We start from the raw sequence: 17,430 nt of genomic DNA, 5'->3' as shown, positions 1-17,430 counted from the left end.
AGATCTGTATATAGTAATAGCTATAAAAGATAAGGGGAAAAACAGATGGATTTAGAACAGAGTTACTGCTCTCTTACTTTTATTTATAGACGATAAACATCTTTGGCACTTATACATGATTTACAATCTTTGTTTCTTAATCTTTTTTTAAAAATGGTCATCTTTGTTTGTTAATATGTTTAACTATACTACTTTTATTATTCAATAGGTCACATATCCTGGAGAAGGAAAACTTCCACACATCATTGGAGGATCAGATCTAATAGCTCATCATGCTCGAAAGAATGCAGAACTAGAAGACTGGCTAAGGCAGGAAATGGAGGTTAGTAGGAAGTGAGGCCTAGAAACTTGTTTAAATTGCACTTTGGTCCCTTATGGTGGCCTTCAAGCAAATTCTTCTCAAAATCAAACTTAAAATAAGTGACATAAATACATTTGTTCAGAAAAATTCCTAAGTTACAGAGTACTAATCTATACCCTTCTGTAAAACTTCTTTAAAGGAATACAAAATTTATTTTTGTTAAAAAAAGAAAAACATTAAGACCTAAGACATTCAGTTTATATCCTAATGAAAAGGGGGGGATAAAAGCCACAAAAATTTCAAGAAAACTAAAACAATGTGGAGGATATTACAAATATATCTTAAATAGTATGTCAAAGGGACTGACCTTTTTAAAAATCTGGGAATTGTGTTTTAACAATTCTGAAAATTTCTCATTCATTTTCTTAAATATTAATTACCTTTTTGCTGTTTTCCCTGTTACCTTTTTCTGGAATTCCAATTTGACATAAGTTAAATTTTCTTTTCCATTTGCTTTAACTTCTTTCCTGTATATTTCATCTCTTTGTTTCTCTGGGTTATATTTTTGGTAATTGTTGCAGATCGTCTTCCAATTTACTGTTTCTCCAATTCTAGTTGGCATTGCATCCATTCATTTATTTTTTCATTACTGGAAGTCTGTTTTATTCCTTTCTAAATCTTCTTGTTCCTTGCTATTTTTTTTAAGCTTCTCCTTTTATATTCTTTGAGTAATGATACCATTACCTAAAATGTTTGTTGATCTGTTTTCTGCTCTTGCGATACCTTGTTTTCAAGTTTATGCTTTGTGATTTTTTGAATGTGAACTGGTTGTTTTCTTTTAGAACTTGACCTGTTGGGTTTTCTTGAGTCTTAAATTCAGATTTATGTCGTCTAGAAAAGATATGTTTTTTATCTTCTAGTCTTCTTCTACCAATATTAGACCACTTTATATTAAAATTTCTTCTTGTGATTCTTTGAATCACCCAGGCAGTTGATGTGTATTAATATTTGCACCAGAAGCCTGGGTGAATGAAGTCCAGCTTATCATTAGAAACTTCAAGTGAGATTTTTATTTCTTTCCTTCGCTAAGTGCCAGGATGAAGATGGGCAGTTTCTTTGCTAGCTTCTTCTGTGTTATAAGGTTTATTTCTCTTTCTTCCTTTAGTGCTGGGTCTTTTATTAAAGTCACCATCTTGGGTTTTCTTTCACATCACTCATATATAGACATTAAAGCAGAGTTCAGGTTTTTCATGACTTGCAGATACTCATAGGGCAAGGCAAAAGCTGACTGTGGTCCTTGTTCACCTCTCAGGGTTTCTTATTTTGCTTTATAGTGGATATAGTGTAATTCACTTTTAAAAATGCTTTTTTAATCAGTTATTTAAAAATAAGGGTTATTTAGGAAAGTCACTTATAAAAATAGAGCTGTTAAAGTCACTCAGGATACTCATTTTCAAAAAATGAAAGAATGGAAACACATCCTTTCTTTTTTGAAAGAACAGTTGGCTTTATTATTTTATAAAATGTACATTCCATGGAATTATGGCAGTACACAAAGAATGAAGATGTGAAAACCTAATTTACCTGTTTAAACAGAACTAAGTGAACAATATTCCAGACATCTTTTCATTGAGGAGTAGTGAGAGGCAGGGACAGACTGGGAAGGAAGGGAGAGGCATTGATAGCAAGTTAAACTGAAGCCATTGCTGAATTTCTATAGATGTTTCTTCCCTCCAAGATATTTTATTTTGTGAGATCTGTCTAATATTAAGGGGGAAAACTATAAAAATCACTATAAGTTGGAATTGGTAGTTGTTTTAAACTTCATATTTCACTTCAGATGCAATTATTTGTTGGCTTCCTACAATGAAAATTAAGGACATTATTAGTACTTCCTTCCACCTAGCCTCCCTCACCTTATGCCAGTCCTATTTTTCCCCTTTTTAAGTAATTTGCATGCATGTTTATAGTTGTCTTTCTTAAGCTTGAAAGCCAGTAACACTCAGAGTACATCTCAGTGTTGATCATTCTCCATTACTTTTTCCTGAAGTAGAGTATGCTGTTTGGATTTGCAAATATCATTCTCTTTTCCAAGGAACTTTTTTCTATTATATATTTAAAAATATTTTATATTTGCTGGGCTCTCTACATTTAAGACATGACTATCCTTTTATTGGATTACCTTTGTCCTCCACATCTATTTTTTCTGCATTCACTGTTATTTTCTTAGGCTCTTTCACTGTATCAGAAATTTATATTTCAGGTGTGACTGTAATGTTTCTCACCAGGTATGTGACCTTAGGCAAATTACTTAATTCCTCTTTCCTTCTGTGCAGAATAAGAATAATAATAGTACCTTTATTTCACAGACAGATGAGGATTAAATCAGACACTACGTGTAAATCATTTATAACAGTGGAAAATGATAGCTATTTCTAATTGATTTAATTCTGAAAGGCTGTTATTATGGTTCTCAGTTTGTTTACTTAGCATTTGTTCTTTCATTTCATTTTTGTATTATCTAATTTTTTGTCATTTCATTGCTTTTATGTTTCTATTTTACTTTTTATTCATGGATTATTTCCTGCAGATTAGGTTCTTTATCTGTTTTTTTGCATGTTCTGTTCCAAGATCTCTTTTTTTTTTCTTCTAGTAGATGGAATAGCTTTCCTGTTTTTTGTCTTCGCTTGGGTAAAGGGAAATATCCTATCCAGATATCCTGTTTGCTACGTAAAGGATCATATGCCATCTTTTTTTTTTTTTTGAGATGGAGTTTCGCTCGTTACCCGGGCTGGAGTGCAATGGCACGATCTCGGCTCACTGTAACCTCCGTCTCCTGGGTTCAAGCAATTCTCCTGCCTCAGCCTCCTGAGTAGCTGGGATTACAGGCACTCGCCACCGTGCCCAGCTAATTTTTTGTATTTTTAGTAGAGACGGGGTTTCACCGTGTTGACCAGGATGGTCTCGATCTCTTGACCTCGTGATCCACCCGCCTCAGCCTCCCAATGTGCTGGGATTACAGGCGTGAGCCACTGCGCCTGGCCTCATATGCCATCTTATGCAGGGATTACACTCAGAAGCCAGTTTGTGAGACAGAAATTGAGTATAATCAAAATTACTTCTAACATTCTTAGCTGGTCCATACGATCAGAATTCAGCCAGGCACAGTGGTATGGCTCATGACTGTAACCCTAGCACTTTGGGAGGCCAAGGTGGTAGGATCACTTGAACCCAGGACTAGCCTGTGCAACATCTTGAGACTCTGTCTCTACAAAAAGAAGAAAAAAAAAAACACAACAAATTAGCTGGGCATGGTAGTGCATTTGTCCATAGTCCCAGCTAATCAGGAGGCAGACATGGGAAGATTGCTTGACCCTGGGAGGTTAAGGTTGCAGTGAACCATGATTGATCCTAGGTAACAGAACAAGACCACATCTCAAAATAATAATAATAATAAATAAAATAAAAAATAAAGAACAGAATTCTGTCATGCCTCACTGCCAATGTGGCATCCTGGTGAAACAGACAAAGGCACATGGCATGTCCCATCTAGTTTCTCTTGTCTGAAGACATTGAATCTGGGAGAGGAAAGGCTCAGCTGGAGCTGTGTGCAGCTTGGGCTAGCTGTCCCCTGGGATTTTAATTAAATATCCTGTACCAGGAGTGTGCCTTGTCTCAAAAGATAATAACCTGGCCTTATTAGGTTGTTTAGTTAATCTGTTAGGGATCCCTGGAGCCTCTGCGTTTGGTCAGTGTCAATCCCAGTTCTTCACCTTCCTACCGTTACTCCCTTCCGAGCAGCCCACTAGCAACTGTTTTCCCTGTTCAGGCACCTTTTCCCCAAATTTGGGACATTAGTAAGAATCCTTAGGCTTGGCCAGTTCTGTAGCACTTTTAATGGATTGGGACAGTATTAGGAATCAGTTGCGTCAGAATCATTTGGTTCTTTACACAGCTGTACTTTTTAAGTGTGTGGCATGGGCTTAAACTCTTCTTGTTACCACTATCAAGTTTTGTTTGATTAATTTTCGATGGGAGAGAAGTTGAGAGAATGACGATACATCATACAGCTGTGACTTTTTTCCATTTTATTGCTTATTTCATTAGGAATTAGATGGGCTGTGTTCTATATTTATTTCCCCAAATCACTTTTTGCTAGAATCATTTTAGGTGCTATTGTTAGGACTTACTCTATAACAGACTTGACTTTCTTTTGCTGCGTGGATACTGCTTATTAATGTAAATGTTCTGTGCTGCCATCTCATTTCTCTGTTTGCCCCAGCTATTCTCTTTTTATATTCCCTTCCTATTTTTCTTTTTCATCCCTTCTTTCTCTACCTCTGCTGCAGACCCAGGCTTAGTTTTAAGAATCACTTGGTCAGTTCCTGAAGTTCTCTTGAATTTAGGCTATTTTCATTATGTACATCAAACATAAAATTTATTTGAACTATATATACAACCTGATTTGAATTTGAAAGACTGTGAGAAGTAGTTCTTTCAGACCTCTGAAAAATGCCAGTAATATGAGGCATTTCTGTTTCTTCATACTATTTTATATGATGTTTTTACTAAAATATATGAAATAAAACTCTTTCGCCTCACTGGTTTTTCTTTACTATGCCACAACTTTAAAATTATTTCCCAGGATACCTCTAAGCATATTTGGAAAAATATTCTTAGATATTGATACTAGCAGTTATTTTGGCACTGTTTTAACAAAATCATGTCTTTCCATTAATGTTCTGCTATCCCTATTAGAAAATATGAAAAGATAAGATATAATTTTATTTCACTATATGAACAGAAAAATCAGTTTGTAAGAACGAACCCCTGCAAGTCACTCTTTAGGCTTGCTCTAGAGATTCAGAAGCCTTGAGGCAGCTTGGTTAAGAGCTGGTTCTCTTATTAAGGTAGACCTGGTCAAATCCCAGCTATTCCATCGGAGTTCTCTTATCTTCTGCAAATACCTAACCTAAATCTCTGTTACTTCATTGGTTAAAGGTGAGATGATAGTATAATAGTCGTAATGAAGTTACATGAAGATTGAGATTTTTAATATATATAAAGAGTTTCAGATAGTATCTGGAAGTATACAAATATAAATTAGTAACAGTAAAAATAAACACAATAAGTCCTTACTTAACATTGTCAGTAGGTTCTTGGAAACTGCAAGTTTAGGCAAACCTACATAGCCAATATTTGTTCTCATTATTACAACAAAACAACCTGATTCGAGGACCTGCTATATGTCATCTCACTTCCAGTTGCAGTTTCCAAGAAACTATCGAAAACATTAAGTCAGGACTTACTCTATCTGTGTTTAAGGAACTTCTGGTTTTTTAGAGAGGATAGAGTACAAATATAAATAATTATAACAGAAGGTAGAAATTGATAAACATCCTGGGAATTCTGTAGTTGAAGTTTTGGGGGAGTTCTTCATAGCAGACATTATTTTTAAAAGAAGGAGATCAGGAAGCCTTTGCTAAAGGGGAAGAACATGTTCCTTGAAACAGAGTAGGCACTAAGTATTGAATGAATGTACCTTTAAAGATAGTTACATGTCGGAAGAGGGAAAAAGGGGAATTAACTTTCTTGGTCGAGGGAGAAACATGAACAAAAGCAGAGGATCACGGGTGCTTAGATGATTCTGGAGTTTGGTTTTTCTATTTTCTTTTTTTTGTGATTCAGTTTTAACTGGCATACAGAGTCCACAAAGAGGAAGTTGAGAAGGGATTAGGAAGGTCAAATGGAACCAGGTTATGAAGAGCCTTGCACATTTCAAGGGGTCATGTGCAAGGGTTCGTGTGTTCCTTGGTAGGTGGGAGAAGTCACTGAAGGGTTTCAAATGGCAAATGATAGGGTCATAGCTAGACTTCAGGAAGATGTACTCAGCACAGGGAGTTTTTGATCCTGACTCTGTAGGGTGCTTTAGGAGTTTAGTGAGTTTGTATTTAAAAGGACTTCAGAGTTGAGGTAATTTAGCAGCAGCTTCTAAGCCCTTTTGGGACCAAGAGGACAGGAGCCCCCTTAACTGTCAAACTGCTCTAGTTGAAGGTGGGGTAATTGCTGCCCTCTCAGTCTCATCCGTAGTTTGACCCCCAAGCACTGAAATCTCGTTTAGTAAAAGGGTTTTGCTGGAAAGAGTGTTTAAAAACACATCAAGCTAGCAATATACATTGGTTGTCTTTGAGTGGAGATTGGCAAGAGAAAGTTGTTTAGTTAGAGCTCTTTTGCAATAATCTTGCATGAAATAGCTCTATTTCATGGAGTGAAAATAGAGAGGATCAGTTGAATGAAATATTGTAGAGGCAAGAACTCATAGACTTGGTGACCTTCAGGGTGTGGAAATCTCAAAGATGACAGTGACCTATCGGCATAGCAGTTCAATAACTCTACATTCACTCACCATTGACCAAATGTTTGAAATTATGTTAATTTTGACAGGTACAAAATCAACATGCAAAAGAAGAGTCTCTTGCTGATGATCTTTTTAGGTAAAGTTTGATTCAGCTTTCTCATGTACCTTTGAGAGATGTTGTATATAAAATTTAGTTCTGTTCATAGAAATTAAGAATTTGTTTCTTTTATCCTCATAGACACCTAGTCCCTTAACCTAAAGGATATTTTATTTTTAACATAAGTGTTTATTACTTAAGCACCTCTTAATTGAGGTTATTAGATATAGTGTGGAGATTTGGGTTTAAGTATAAGATACTTCAAATTTGTGTGGGGGGCATTCAGGCAAAAAGACGGTTCCTGAATTGTGTGAAATTGGTGTGTAGATTTGTGAGATTTTTTAGCTCTGAGTAAAATTGTGATTAAAATGAGTTTTGAATTAAGAGAAGTAAAACGCCAGACTGTTTGTTTAGTCTTAATTGGCACATGCATAAAAACAAAAAGCTGGATTAGACTTTTGAAGCAGGTTTTATGGGAGGTTTTAGAGTTGTAATATGTGATTATAATTTAATTATGATTTAATACATTTTCAGCATTCCTGCAGGCCTAACAAACCTATTATAATAATTGCTTCTGAAGTACTAACAAAATACCTTATTAGAGGTAGATACCAGCTAGGAGAGAGTAATATTTTCTCAACTTAAAGACAGAATGGAGAAATACTTTGAGTCTGATGTAGCCAATGAGATTGATTCTCTAATTTCATAATTGACAGTATAAATTGCTGATAAAAATGTTAACAAACAGGCCGGGTAATCCCAGCACTTTGGGAGGCTGAGGTGGGTGGATCACGAGGTCAAGAGTTCGAGACCAGCCTGGCCAACATGGTAAAACCCTATCTCTATTAAAAATACAAAAATTAGCTGGGTGTGGTGGTGCCTGCCTGTAATCGCAACTACTCAGGAGGCTGAGGTAGGAGAATCACTTGAACCTGGGAGGCAGAGTTTGCAGTGAGCCAAGATCATGCCACTGCACTCCAGCCTGGTGACAGAGTGAGACTCTGTCTCAAAAAAAAGTTGACAAACAATGCTGATTTTTCATAAGTAGTCAAATGAGATGGGTTGTTCACCCATATTTGTTTAACTGCCAAAGGAGAAAATACTGTAACATGCTAATTACATTTTAGGTAGATAATGTATGTTCTTTAGTGCAAATGATATGCTTTAGTTGGGTGGTGGGGGGAGTGGGGATTTTTGAAGCCATACAGAAAGACGTGTAAACATACCTTGATTTTTAAACTGTTTTCATTAATTATTTTAAAGCTTTACAGGGTTTTTGTTATTGATGCTTTTTTGATTTTTGCCATATTTTCATCAAAGAAACATCAAAGGGATAAATGAAAATTAAAATGTCAGTGTTTAATATCTGATCCTAAAGACAAAACTGTCATTCCCATCCTATTTGCCAAAGTGTGACTACAGTTTGAAAGTCCTTTACCTTTAAAAGAAATACCATCCCTTATCTAAATATCATTTAACCCCATTTCTTTCTTTGCAGATACAATCCTAATGTAAAAAGGAGAAGATAACTAAGGATTTTGAAAAGGAGCCATGGAAAAACTTGCTAGCAAGCATCTACTTCAGGCTAACAAGGTTATATGAATATACAGTGTATAGAGGAGATTTAAGTTACAAATATTTTATGGCCTAACTTTATTAAATAAAATGCAGAAAACATTGATTCTTTTGTGTGTAACAGTTACTGTTTGTTTTCAGGCTTTGTCATTGCATCTCTTTTTTCATTTTTAAATGTGTTTTATTTATTAAATATTAATATAGTCACAGTTAAAAATTCTAAAAGTACATAAGGTAAAGACTACCCTTCCACCACTATCCTAGCTACTTGGTTCCTCTCAGAGAAGAATTCATGATACTCATGAATCTTGGGATTTTTAATTCCTATTAAAATTCCTATTTTTAAATGATTTCCTACACAAATGATAATATAACATATACAGTGTTCTACACCTTGCTTTTTTACTTAGAAGATTAAAAATCATAGGAATATCAGTATAATTTTTTTCTTTTAATATTTTTCTTTTCCATTAATGCTGTAGTCTTACCTAAACTCTAGTGATCCAAACAAAATGGCTTCAGTGGTGCAGATGTCACCTACACATTATTCTAGTACTAGAAACTGAATACCATGTGGAGACTTCATCAAACGTGGGTTTAGTTTTCACCAGAGTGGGAAGACCCTTGCCCCTTTTTGGTAATCTTACTGAGCTGGGTATGGGTCTGTTTTGAGCTTGTTTAGAGTCCTAGTTTTCCTACTTGTAAAGTAGAAATTGTGAGGTTGTTCTCTTTTTCTACCTTAAAGGGAGATGGTAAGAAACAGGGTCTTTCTTCAAACTTTATTGACAAGTGATTTTCATTTCTGTGTTCAAGAATATATTCATATACCTGTGATCCAGTAAGAAGAAAGCTCTAATCAAGAATCACTACAACTGCTTAGTTGTCTGGAGAATGAGAAATGGAACATTGAGGAATGGAAACCATATTTCCATGACTTCCTTGTAAACAGAAGCAACAGAAGGGACAAGAGGCTGGCCTCTACATCACTTTCACCTTCCAAATCTTGAGGAAGTCCATCTCCTTGCCAGAACCAAATTAACTTACTTGCAAGTTCTAGCTGCTTGCTAGCTGCTTGCAGGTGGAACTCTGGCTGCAAAGGAGTTAGGGAAATGAAGGTTTTTTTTTTTTTTTTTTTAAAGCTTCTCAGCCTTCCTAGGGAGCAGAAATTGGGTGAGCCAGTCTGCAGTTTCTACTATAGGCATTGAGATCAGTTAGATTATTGAAATATTAGAGAAGATTATGAACACTTAAATTATGATAGTGGTGTGACGTCAGACAGAACATGGGATACCTTAGAAATAGAATTGACAGGGCATATTAATGAAATGGAGTGATTTGAGTCTCTTAATGGCCTTGTATCATAATTACCCAGTGAAGCTGGTGGAACATACGGTCTCTATTTTACAGTTTAGGAATATAATGGACAGATTAATATTGGTCTCTGTTATGCCCACAGTCTCTCTCTAAGGAAGACTGCCGTACCTATAGCATTTTTATATGTATCAATTTATGACTATAATGAATGTATGAGAGTTCTGGTACCTCCTATCTTTACAAATAAATTGGTGGTGTCAGTATTTTTCCTTTTGAACCTTTCCAATGGGTGTGTAGTGATGTTTCATTTTAGTTTTAATTTGTATATCCCTGATAACTGTAGTTGGGTCATAAAAATTCTTTATATATTCTAGATGCAAGTCTCTAGTCAGATACATGTATTGAGAATATAATACCTAGTCTGTGGCTTGACTGTTTCCTTTATGTCTTTTGATGAATAGAAGTTTTAAATTTCAATAAGGTCAAATTAAATTTTTTCTTTGATGTTTGATATTTTTTCTCTTCGATTTAACCCAAAGATTTCAGATATTTTGCTTTATTATATAATGTTTATGATCCATTGTGAATTGATATGTATGTTGTGAATTACAAATCAAGGTTCTTTTTTCCCCCCATACAGGTATCCAGTGATTGTAACACTGTTTATTGAAAGAATTATCCTTTCCTCATTAAATTACTTTGGCAGTTTGTAAAAAATCAATTAACCATAATAGTGGATCTGTGTCTGGACTTTCTGTCCTGTTACATTGAAATGTTTGCCCATCCTTACACTCATACCACACTGCCTTGAATTACTGTAGCTGCATAGATGCCTCGTAACTTTGGATTACATCATAATAAACACAATAAGTTGAAAATAGTGTATTTAAGTCAAAAATGCATTTAATATACCTTAATCTACATCATAGCTTAGCCTAGCCTACGTTAAGTGTACTCATGACACGTTAGTCTACAGTTGAGCAAAATCATCTAATACAAAGACTACTTTGAAAATATTGAATATATCATCTAATTTATTGAATACTGAACTGAAAGCAAAAAATAGAATGTATAGTTACTATTAACGTACACAGCTGAAAGCACACTGAGCCATAATGATTGAAGCATTGAACTAAAATTGCTGCATGATGGGGGATGCTACAGCAACAGGATTATCAATTTCCCTTCTGATTAGGCTTGAATTGAAGCACTTGTTAAAGGCACTAAGCAATAGATACTTGGTGGTTTAGCAGGAATAGTGTTCTTCACAAAGAGCAAGAATCAGTTTTTACCCTTCCTATGCTGTGGCTGAGAGCAGTGGCTTGCTGCTGCTGCCCAGCATTGCAAGAGAGTATTGTATGAGCACATTACTAGCCAGAGAAAAGAAAAAAATTCAAAGTAGGGTTTCTACTCAACATGTACCACTCTTATACTGTCATATAGTCGAAAAATGGTAAGTCAGGACTATGTAGGAAGTCTAGAAGTCAGATACATCAGTCCTCCCAGCATGTCAATTTCTGTCCCAAAAAATTGGCTAGAATTATGGAAGGCTAGAATTATTGTGCTGAATTTAAGTATCAATTTGTGAAGAACTGACATCTTAAAAATACTCAGTCTTCCAATCCATGAGTGTAATATGTCTATTCATTTACTTAGATCTACTTTCTTTCCACATTGTTTTGTAGTTTCACTGTAGAGGCTTGCACGTCTATTTTAAATCTGTCCCTAAGCATTTTTTTGGTACTATAAATGATACCTTCAAAAAGTTCATCTTGCTGATTTATTTATTGATATGAAATACAGTTACTTTTGGTGTATTGGATCCTGTGAACTTGCTAAACTCACCAATTCTGGCTTTTTTTTTTTTTTGGCAGATTCCTTAGGATTTTAAGTACACTATCATGTTATCGGTGAATACAGGCACTTTTACTTCTTCCAATGGTTTGTCTTTTTCTTACCTATTACAGTGGCTAAGACCATCAATACAATGTTAAATGTCTTATTTTTTATCTCAAGGAACTATTTAGATTTTCTACCTCTGGTAGTTTCAGTAGTTTGTGTCTTTTAAGGACTTCGTATGTTTCAGTAAGTTGTGAAATGTATTGATATGAAAGTTTATAGTATTTATGTTAAAATGTCTGTAATATGTTGTGGTGTCTCCCTTTCCTTTCTTGTTATCTGAACCTTGTGTTCTTTCTTATCTAGCTAGAGATTTATAGGTTCCATTAAATTTTTTTGAAGAACATTTAATTTCATTGATTTTTCTCTAATGTATGCCCTTTTTCTGGTTTTTTTTTTTTTGAGACGGTATCTCACTCTGTTGCCCAGGTTAGAGTGCAGTGGCATGATCTCGCCTCTGCAACCTCTGCCTCCCGGGTTCAAGTGATTCTCCTGCCTCAGCCTCCTGAGTAGCTGGGATTACAGGTGCCTGCCACCACGCCTGGCTAATTTTTGTATTTTTAGTAGAGACAGGGTTTCATCATGTTGGCCAGGCTGGTCTTGAACTCCTGACCTCAGGTGATCCACCTACCTTGGCCTTCCAAAGTGCTGGGGTTACAGGCATAAGCCACCGCTGTTGGCCTCTCCTTTTTCTATTTCATTGATTTTCACTTCCCTTCCTTCTGCTTGCTTAGCGTTTAATTTGCGCTTTTTCCCTAGCCCTTTGTAGATCATTGATTTTAAACCTGTCTTCAAAACTTAGTATTTAAAATTTCACTCAGCACACCTCTTTAGCTGCATGTGACAAATTTGGTTATCTGTGTGATCCTTTGGCTCAAAATATGTCCTAATTTCTCTGTGATTTGTTCACTGATATATGGACTAATTTCCAGATAGAATTTTTCCATCTACCGGAAGATATATGCCAATTATTTCCATATGTTACTATTTCTAAAATTCCATGGTTGGCCCATTTTGGTGAATATTCTGGTTGCATGTCAAAATGAGTATTTTGCAGTTTAGGGGTGTAGTTGGTCTATAAATGTCAGGTCAGTGGTTGGTAATGTCATTGAGTATCTCCTATCCTTTCTGACTTTGTCTACTAAATCTCCAACTATGATTATGAGTTTGTCTCACTTTAGTTCTCCATTGTCTTCTGTTTTATATATCTTAAAACTCAATAATAAGGTGCATATATATTTACAATTGATATGTTCTCCATTAACTAAACATTTTGTTATAAAATACCTATTTCTAATACTTGTCTTGAAGTCTTTTATTAGTGTTTTTATAGTTTGTCTTTGTCCATTTTTACTTATAACCTATTGGTATCTTTATATTTGCATAAAGCTCTTGTAAACCGTGTTGAAGCTTTTTATTCAATCTGATGATCTTTGCTTTTAAATTGGTGGTGCTTAGTCCACTTGTATGTAAATATAATTATTGCTATGGTTGGGTTGCAGTATTTGATCATGCTTGTTTTCTCACTGTCCCATCTGTTTCTCTTTTTCTGCCTCCTTTGAATTATTTTTTAGTGTTTCATCTCTTCTGTTGGCTTTTCAGCTTTACCTTTTGTTTTTAGTAGTTGCTATAAGGATATGCATTCTTGTCATCTAAAATAATTCACACACCACTAATTGTATAATGTATACACCTGATAAAAGTATACTTCTGCTGTGCAGAGTGGCCCGTACTTGTAATCCCAGCACTTTGGGAGGCTGAGGCAGGCAGATCTCTTGAGCTGAGTTTAAGATCACCCTGGGCAACATGGCAAAACCCTGTCTCTATAAAAAACTAGCTGTGTGTGGTAGCACTCACCTGTGGTCCTAGCTACTTGGGAGGCTGAGACAGGAGAATCGCTTGAGCCTGGGATGTTAAGGCTGCAGTGAGCAAAGATTACACCACTGTAATCCAGCCTGGGAGACAGAGTGAGACCCTGTCTGGGGGGAAAAAGAAATATACTTCTACTTGTCTTTCTGTACAGTGCTATAATTATCATATATTTTACTCTACATGTCCTAAATCATACAATTTTTTACTTTTTGTTTTAAATTATTTTTGGTCAAACACATTCTCAACAGTCAATTGGATTTTGAATAATTTAAGAAATGAGAAAATACATTATTTTTATTTACCATTTCTGGCATTCTTCTTTTCTCTATGTAGATAGATGCTTCGTTAGGTATCACGTACCTCCAGTGTAAAGAACTTCCATTGTTTGCGGTGCAGGTCTTCTGACAGCATATTTTCTCAATGTTCACTTTTCCAAAAATGACTATTTTACTTTCATTTTGAAAAATATTTTCAGTGGATATACAATTTTAGTTTGGCAGTGTTTTTACTTCAGCACTTAAAAGATATTTAAAGACTGTATTCTTGGTTAGATTTTTTTCTAGTCACATATTCCTTCTCATCATTGTTCCCTGTCCTTTTTTCCTCTGACAGCTTTTAAACTTTCCTGTTTTTCAGCAATTTGACTATTAGGTGCATAGCTGTGATTTCCTTTATATTTATCCTGTTTGCAGTTTGGGTTTCTTGGCTCTATGGGTTGTATTTTTTTGTTTTGTTTTGTTTTTGAAATGGAGTTTTGCTCTTATTGCCTAGGCTGGAGTGCGATGGTGCAATCTTAACTCACTGCAACCTCCACCTCCCAGCTTCAAGCGACTCTCCTGCCTCAGCCTTCTGAGTAGCTGGGATTACAGGTGCCTGCCAGCACGCTTGGCTTTTTTGTATCTTTAGTAGAGACAGGGTTTCATCATGTTGGTCAGGCTGGTCTCGAACTCCTGACCTAGGTGATCCACCTGCCTTGGCCTCCCAGAGTGCTGGGATTACAGGCGTGAGCCACCACGCCCACCCCTGGGTTGTAGATTTCCTAAATGAAATTTGTAAATTTTTCAGCTTTTAATTCTCAAAATATGTATTTTTCTGGCTCAGTCTCACTTCATCTCCTTTTGAATTCCAGCTATACATGTTAGATACTTGATATTATCCTATCAAGTCTGGCAGTTTTTATTTTTGTCTATGCTTTGTTTGGATAGTTTGTATTAACCTGTCCTCAAGTTCATTCATCTTTTCCTCTCCAGTGTTCCGTATGTTAAGCTCATCCAGTGAATTTTTCATTTCAGAATGTATTTTTCAGCTATAGGACATTCACTTTTTTGTTTTTCTGAGATTCCTCACTTGTTTAGTGTCCTTTTCATATTTTCAACATATTAACTGTTTTAAAGTCTGCGATTTCCAACATTTGTTTAAATTCTTAGGTCTGTTTTGATTGCTTTTTTCAGTTTGTGTCACAGTGTCTTTTCTGGACACCCAGTAATCTTTTATCATATGCTGGACATTGTTCATGCTGTTCTGACAGTCTGGATTTTGTCTTCCTTGAGGTGTGTCAAGTCTTGTACTAGCAGGCAGTTAATTTACTCATAGATCTGCTTGATCCTGTTGAGGCTTAGTTTGGGGCAAATTAAGGTACCCCTGTTCTCAAGGCATGGCCTTTTTGGGATTTCTGCTGAATGCTTGAGGTGTTCAGCAAGGTCTGAGTCTACTATCTGGCCAGAACTCCAATGTCTTCCAGAACTGAATACCTTCAAAGTCTCCACTCAGCCCCTCGCTTATAGTTGCTGATCCCTACCAAGTCCCATGTTTCTCCCTGTACTGTTTAGTATTGTGCCAGATGTAAGAAAATTATGCAAATTTCTGCAGCTGCTTCTCTGCAACTTCCTCCTCCCCAGTACTCTGCTCAGCAAGTTCTACCAGGAACCCTAAATTGTGTTATTTTCTCCCAAGCAGACATACTCCACTTTGTGTTAGTTTGCAAAGTAGCTTCAAGCAGAGTCAGGGTCATTATGGAGCTTGCTGCTTTTCTTAAAAATCAGTCCTGGACTGCTGTCGACAACTGTGTGAAAACACTGGTTAAGAGTTTTACAGTTGATTATTACAGTAAAGGGTAAGCCCAGTTCTCATTACTCCATCATGATTAAAAACACGATGCCACCCTTTTAATTTTTAATTTGAGGGTGCCATCATCGTTCCCTTTTTTACCCGGTTTCTTCCCCAAAGACACCATTTTTCTTGAATAACCTGCATAAGGGGGGGTAGTTCAAAATCATCCGGGTATCTCTTTAATCCTTATTTCACATATTCTTCAGACCAGCCTTAGGGGGGCTCAGGCCCTTTACCCCCCGTCGGAATGTATTAAACAGTTTTTAAAGGACTGTATGATGTGATCAGATCAAAATGGCTCTATGCAAGAAGCAGCTTTTGTAACCAGTAGATTTTTATTTTTTTCTGACAGTCTCACTCTGAGGCCCAGGCTGGAGTGCAGTGGTGCAATCTCAGCTCACTGCAACTTCTGCTTCCCAGGTTCAAGCGATTTTTGTGCCTTAGCCTCCCAAGTAGCTGGGACTACAGGCATGCAGCGCCATGCCCATCTAACTTTTATTTTTAGTAGAGAAGGGGTTTCACCATGTTGGCTGGGCTGGTCTTGAACTCCTGACCTCAGGTGATCCACCTGCCTTGACCTCCCAAAGTTCTGGGATTACAGGTGTGAGCCACTGTGCCCAGCCTCCAGTTAGATTTTTAAATGACACTTATATTGTCTAATTTTGTTTCATTCTGCGTTCCTCAGTGTTCCAACAGCTGAGATTTAGTGAAACTTGCTTTAATAGTGGATTCATTTAGAATTTTTCCAACACTTCCTATTAACTAATACAATCAACTAAAATTTGATGCGACACATGGCAAAACCCCATCTCTACTAAAAATACAAAAATTAGCCAGGCGTGGTGGTGTGCACCTATAATCTCAGCTACTTGGGAGGCTGAGGCAGGAGAATCACTTAGAACCCAGGAGGCAGAGGTTGCAGTGAGCTGATATTGCACCATTGCACTCCAGCCTGGGCAACAAAGCGAGACTCCATCTCAAAAAAACATAAAATTATGCCATGGAAATATATTACATGATAAAACTTTAAATTTTCAAAAAAGTAGCTGGATGTGTTTCATATAATCAAAACACTGGAAGCTGTAACTAAATCTTTTTATTGTATCATTGCACTTTAAATCCCCAAATAAATTCTGCTTTGTAAACAGTCTTGCAACATCTGCTAATTATGGACTGTTTGCCAGATACCAAGCCAGGAATCGAGGGATAAGGAGATGCCCACATCATGCTGTAACTAGACAAGTATTTAGTGATTTTTCCCTTTATGAATAGCTAGCTCATTGACACTAAAGAAAAATGTAAAGTGTTAGAATTATGGGACAGAAATTTATAGAGTATGAGAATACAGTATTTCAGAGAAAATGCTTGAATGTTATATATACCACACAGGACAGCTTGGATTGAGGGGGAACTCAGGAAATGGGAGATTACCAAAGATGAGATTATTCACCAGGTTTATTTGCAGCTCCACTGAACCTTTATTTTTCTTGAAGTCTTTTTTTTTTTTAATGAATACTCTCATCACAAAAAAAGCTGTATTTGACTAAGTGTGGACTTTTGAGACACAAGGGTATGTCAAAGGTTTTATCCTTCTCTAGAAACCATTTTTTAAAACACTGCCATTTTCTATTTAGAAGTGACAGTAAGAAAAACATCTAATCCATTCATGCAGAGTCAAAAACAGGCAAGAGACTACTGAATCAAGTGCAGTCAGAGAATGTTACATTATTTCATTAAGATGTGAAACTGGTTTGAAAAAAGTTACTACCACAATAGGAAACTAAAACTGCATTATACAGCTTGTAAAATCAAGTTAAATTAGGTGTGATATTATCAAGAGTTTAAGAATTCATAGGAAGCAATTAGTAGATAGAAGCAAATATAGTCTATACAATTATATTTAAG

The 17,430-nt window shown here is 36.1% G+C and overlaps 1 protein-coding gene across 3 annotated transcripts in view; it reads left to right on the top strand.

Moving 5' to 3' along the window:
* NBN (nibrin) overlaps nucleotides 1-11,943 on the top strand; it is a 54,161-nt gene extending 42,218 nt beyond the window's left edge. Inside the window, exons 13-16 of one of the 3 annotated variants that reach the window (XR_001109382.3) lie at nucleotides 209-322; nucleotides 6,746-6,795; nucleotides 8,255-8,349; nucleotides 11,520-11,943. Coding sequence is in view for 1 of the 3 variants with exons in the window: in XM_012465091.3 (XP_012320514.2) it covers nucleotides 209-322; nucleotides 6,746-6,795; nucleotides 8,255-8,285 (195 nt within the window). In the remaining 2 variants the exon portion in view is untranslated. Of the gene's footprint in view, nucleotides 1-208; nucleotides 323-6,745; nucleotides 6,796-8,254; nucleotides 8,438-9,144; nucleotides 10,377-11,519 lie in introns of those variants that run through there. The other 2 variants (XR_001109381.3, XM_012465091.3) reach the window with 2 other exon arrangements.
* The last annotated feature ends 5,487 nt before the right edge of the window (nucleotides 11,944-17,430 follow it).

This window comes from Aotus nancymaae, unplaced genomic scaffold, assembly GCF_030222135.1.
Source record: "Aotus nancymaae isolate 86718 unplaced genomic scaffold, 86718_ANA_hifiasm-v0.15.2.pri h1tg000036l, whole genome shotgun sequence".
Lineage (NCBI taxonomy): Eukaryota > Metazoa > Chordata > Mammalia > Primates > Aotidae > Aotus > Aotus nancymaae.
The sequence above is the reverse complement of the archived record's forward strand: the minus strand, read 5'-3'. Positions and strand labels throughout refer to the sequence as shown.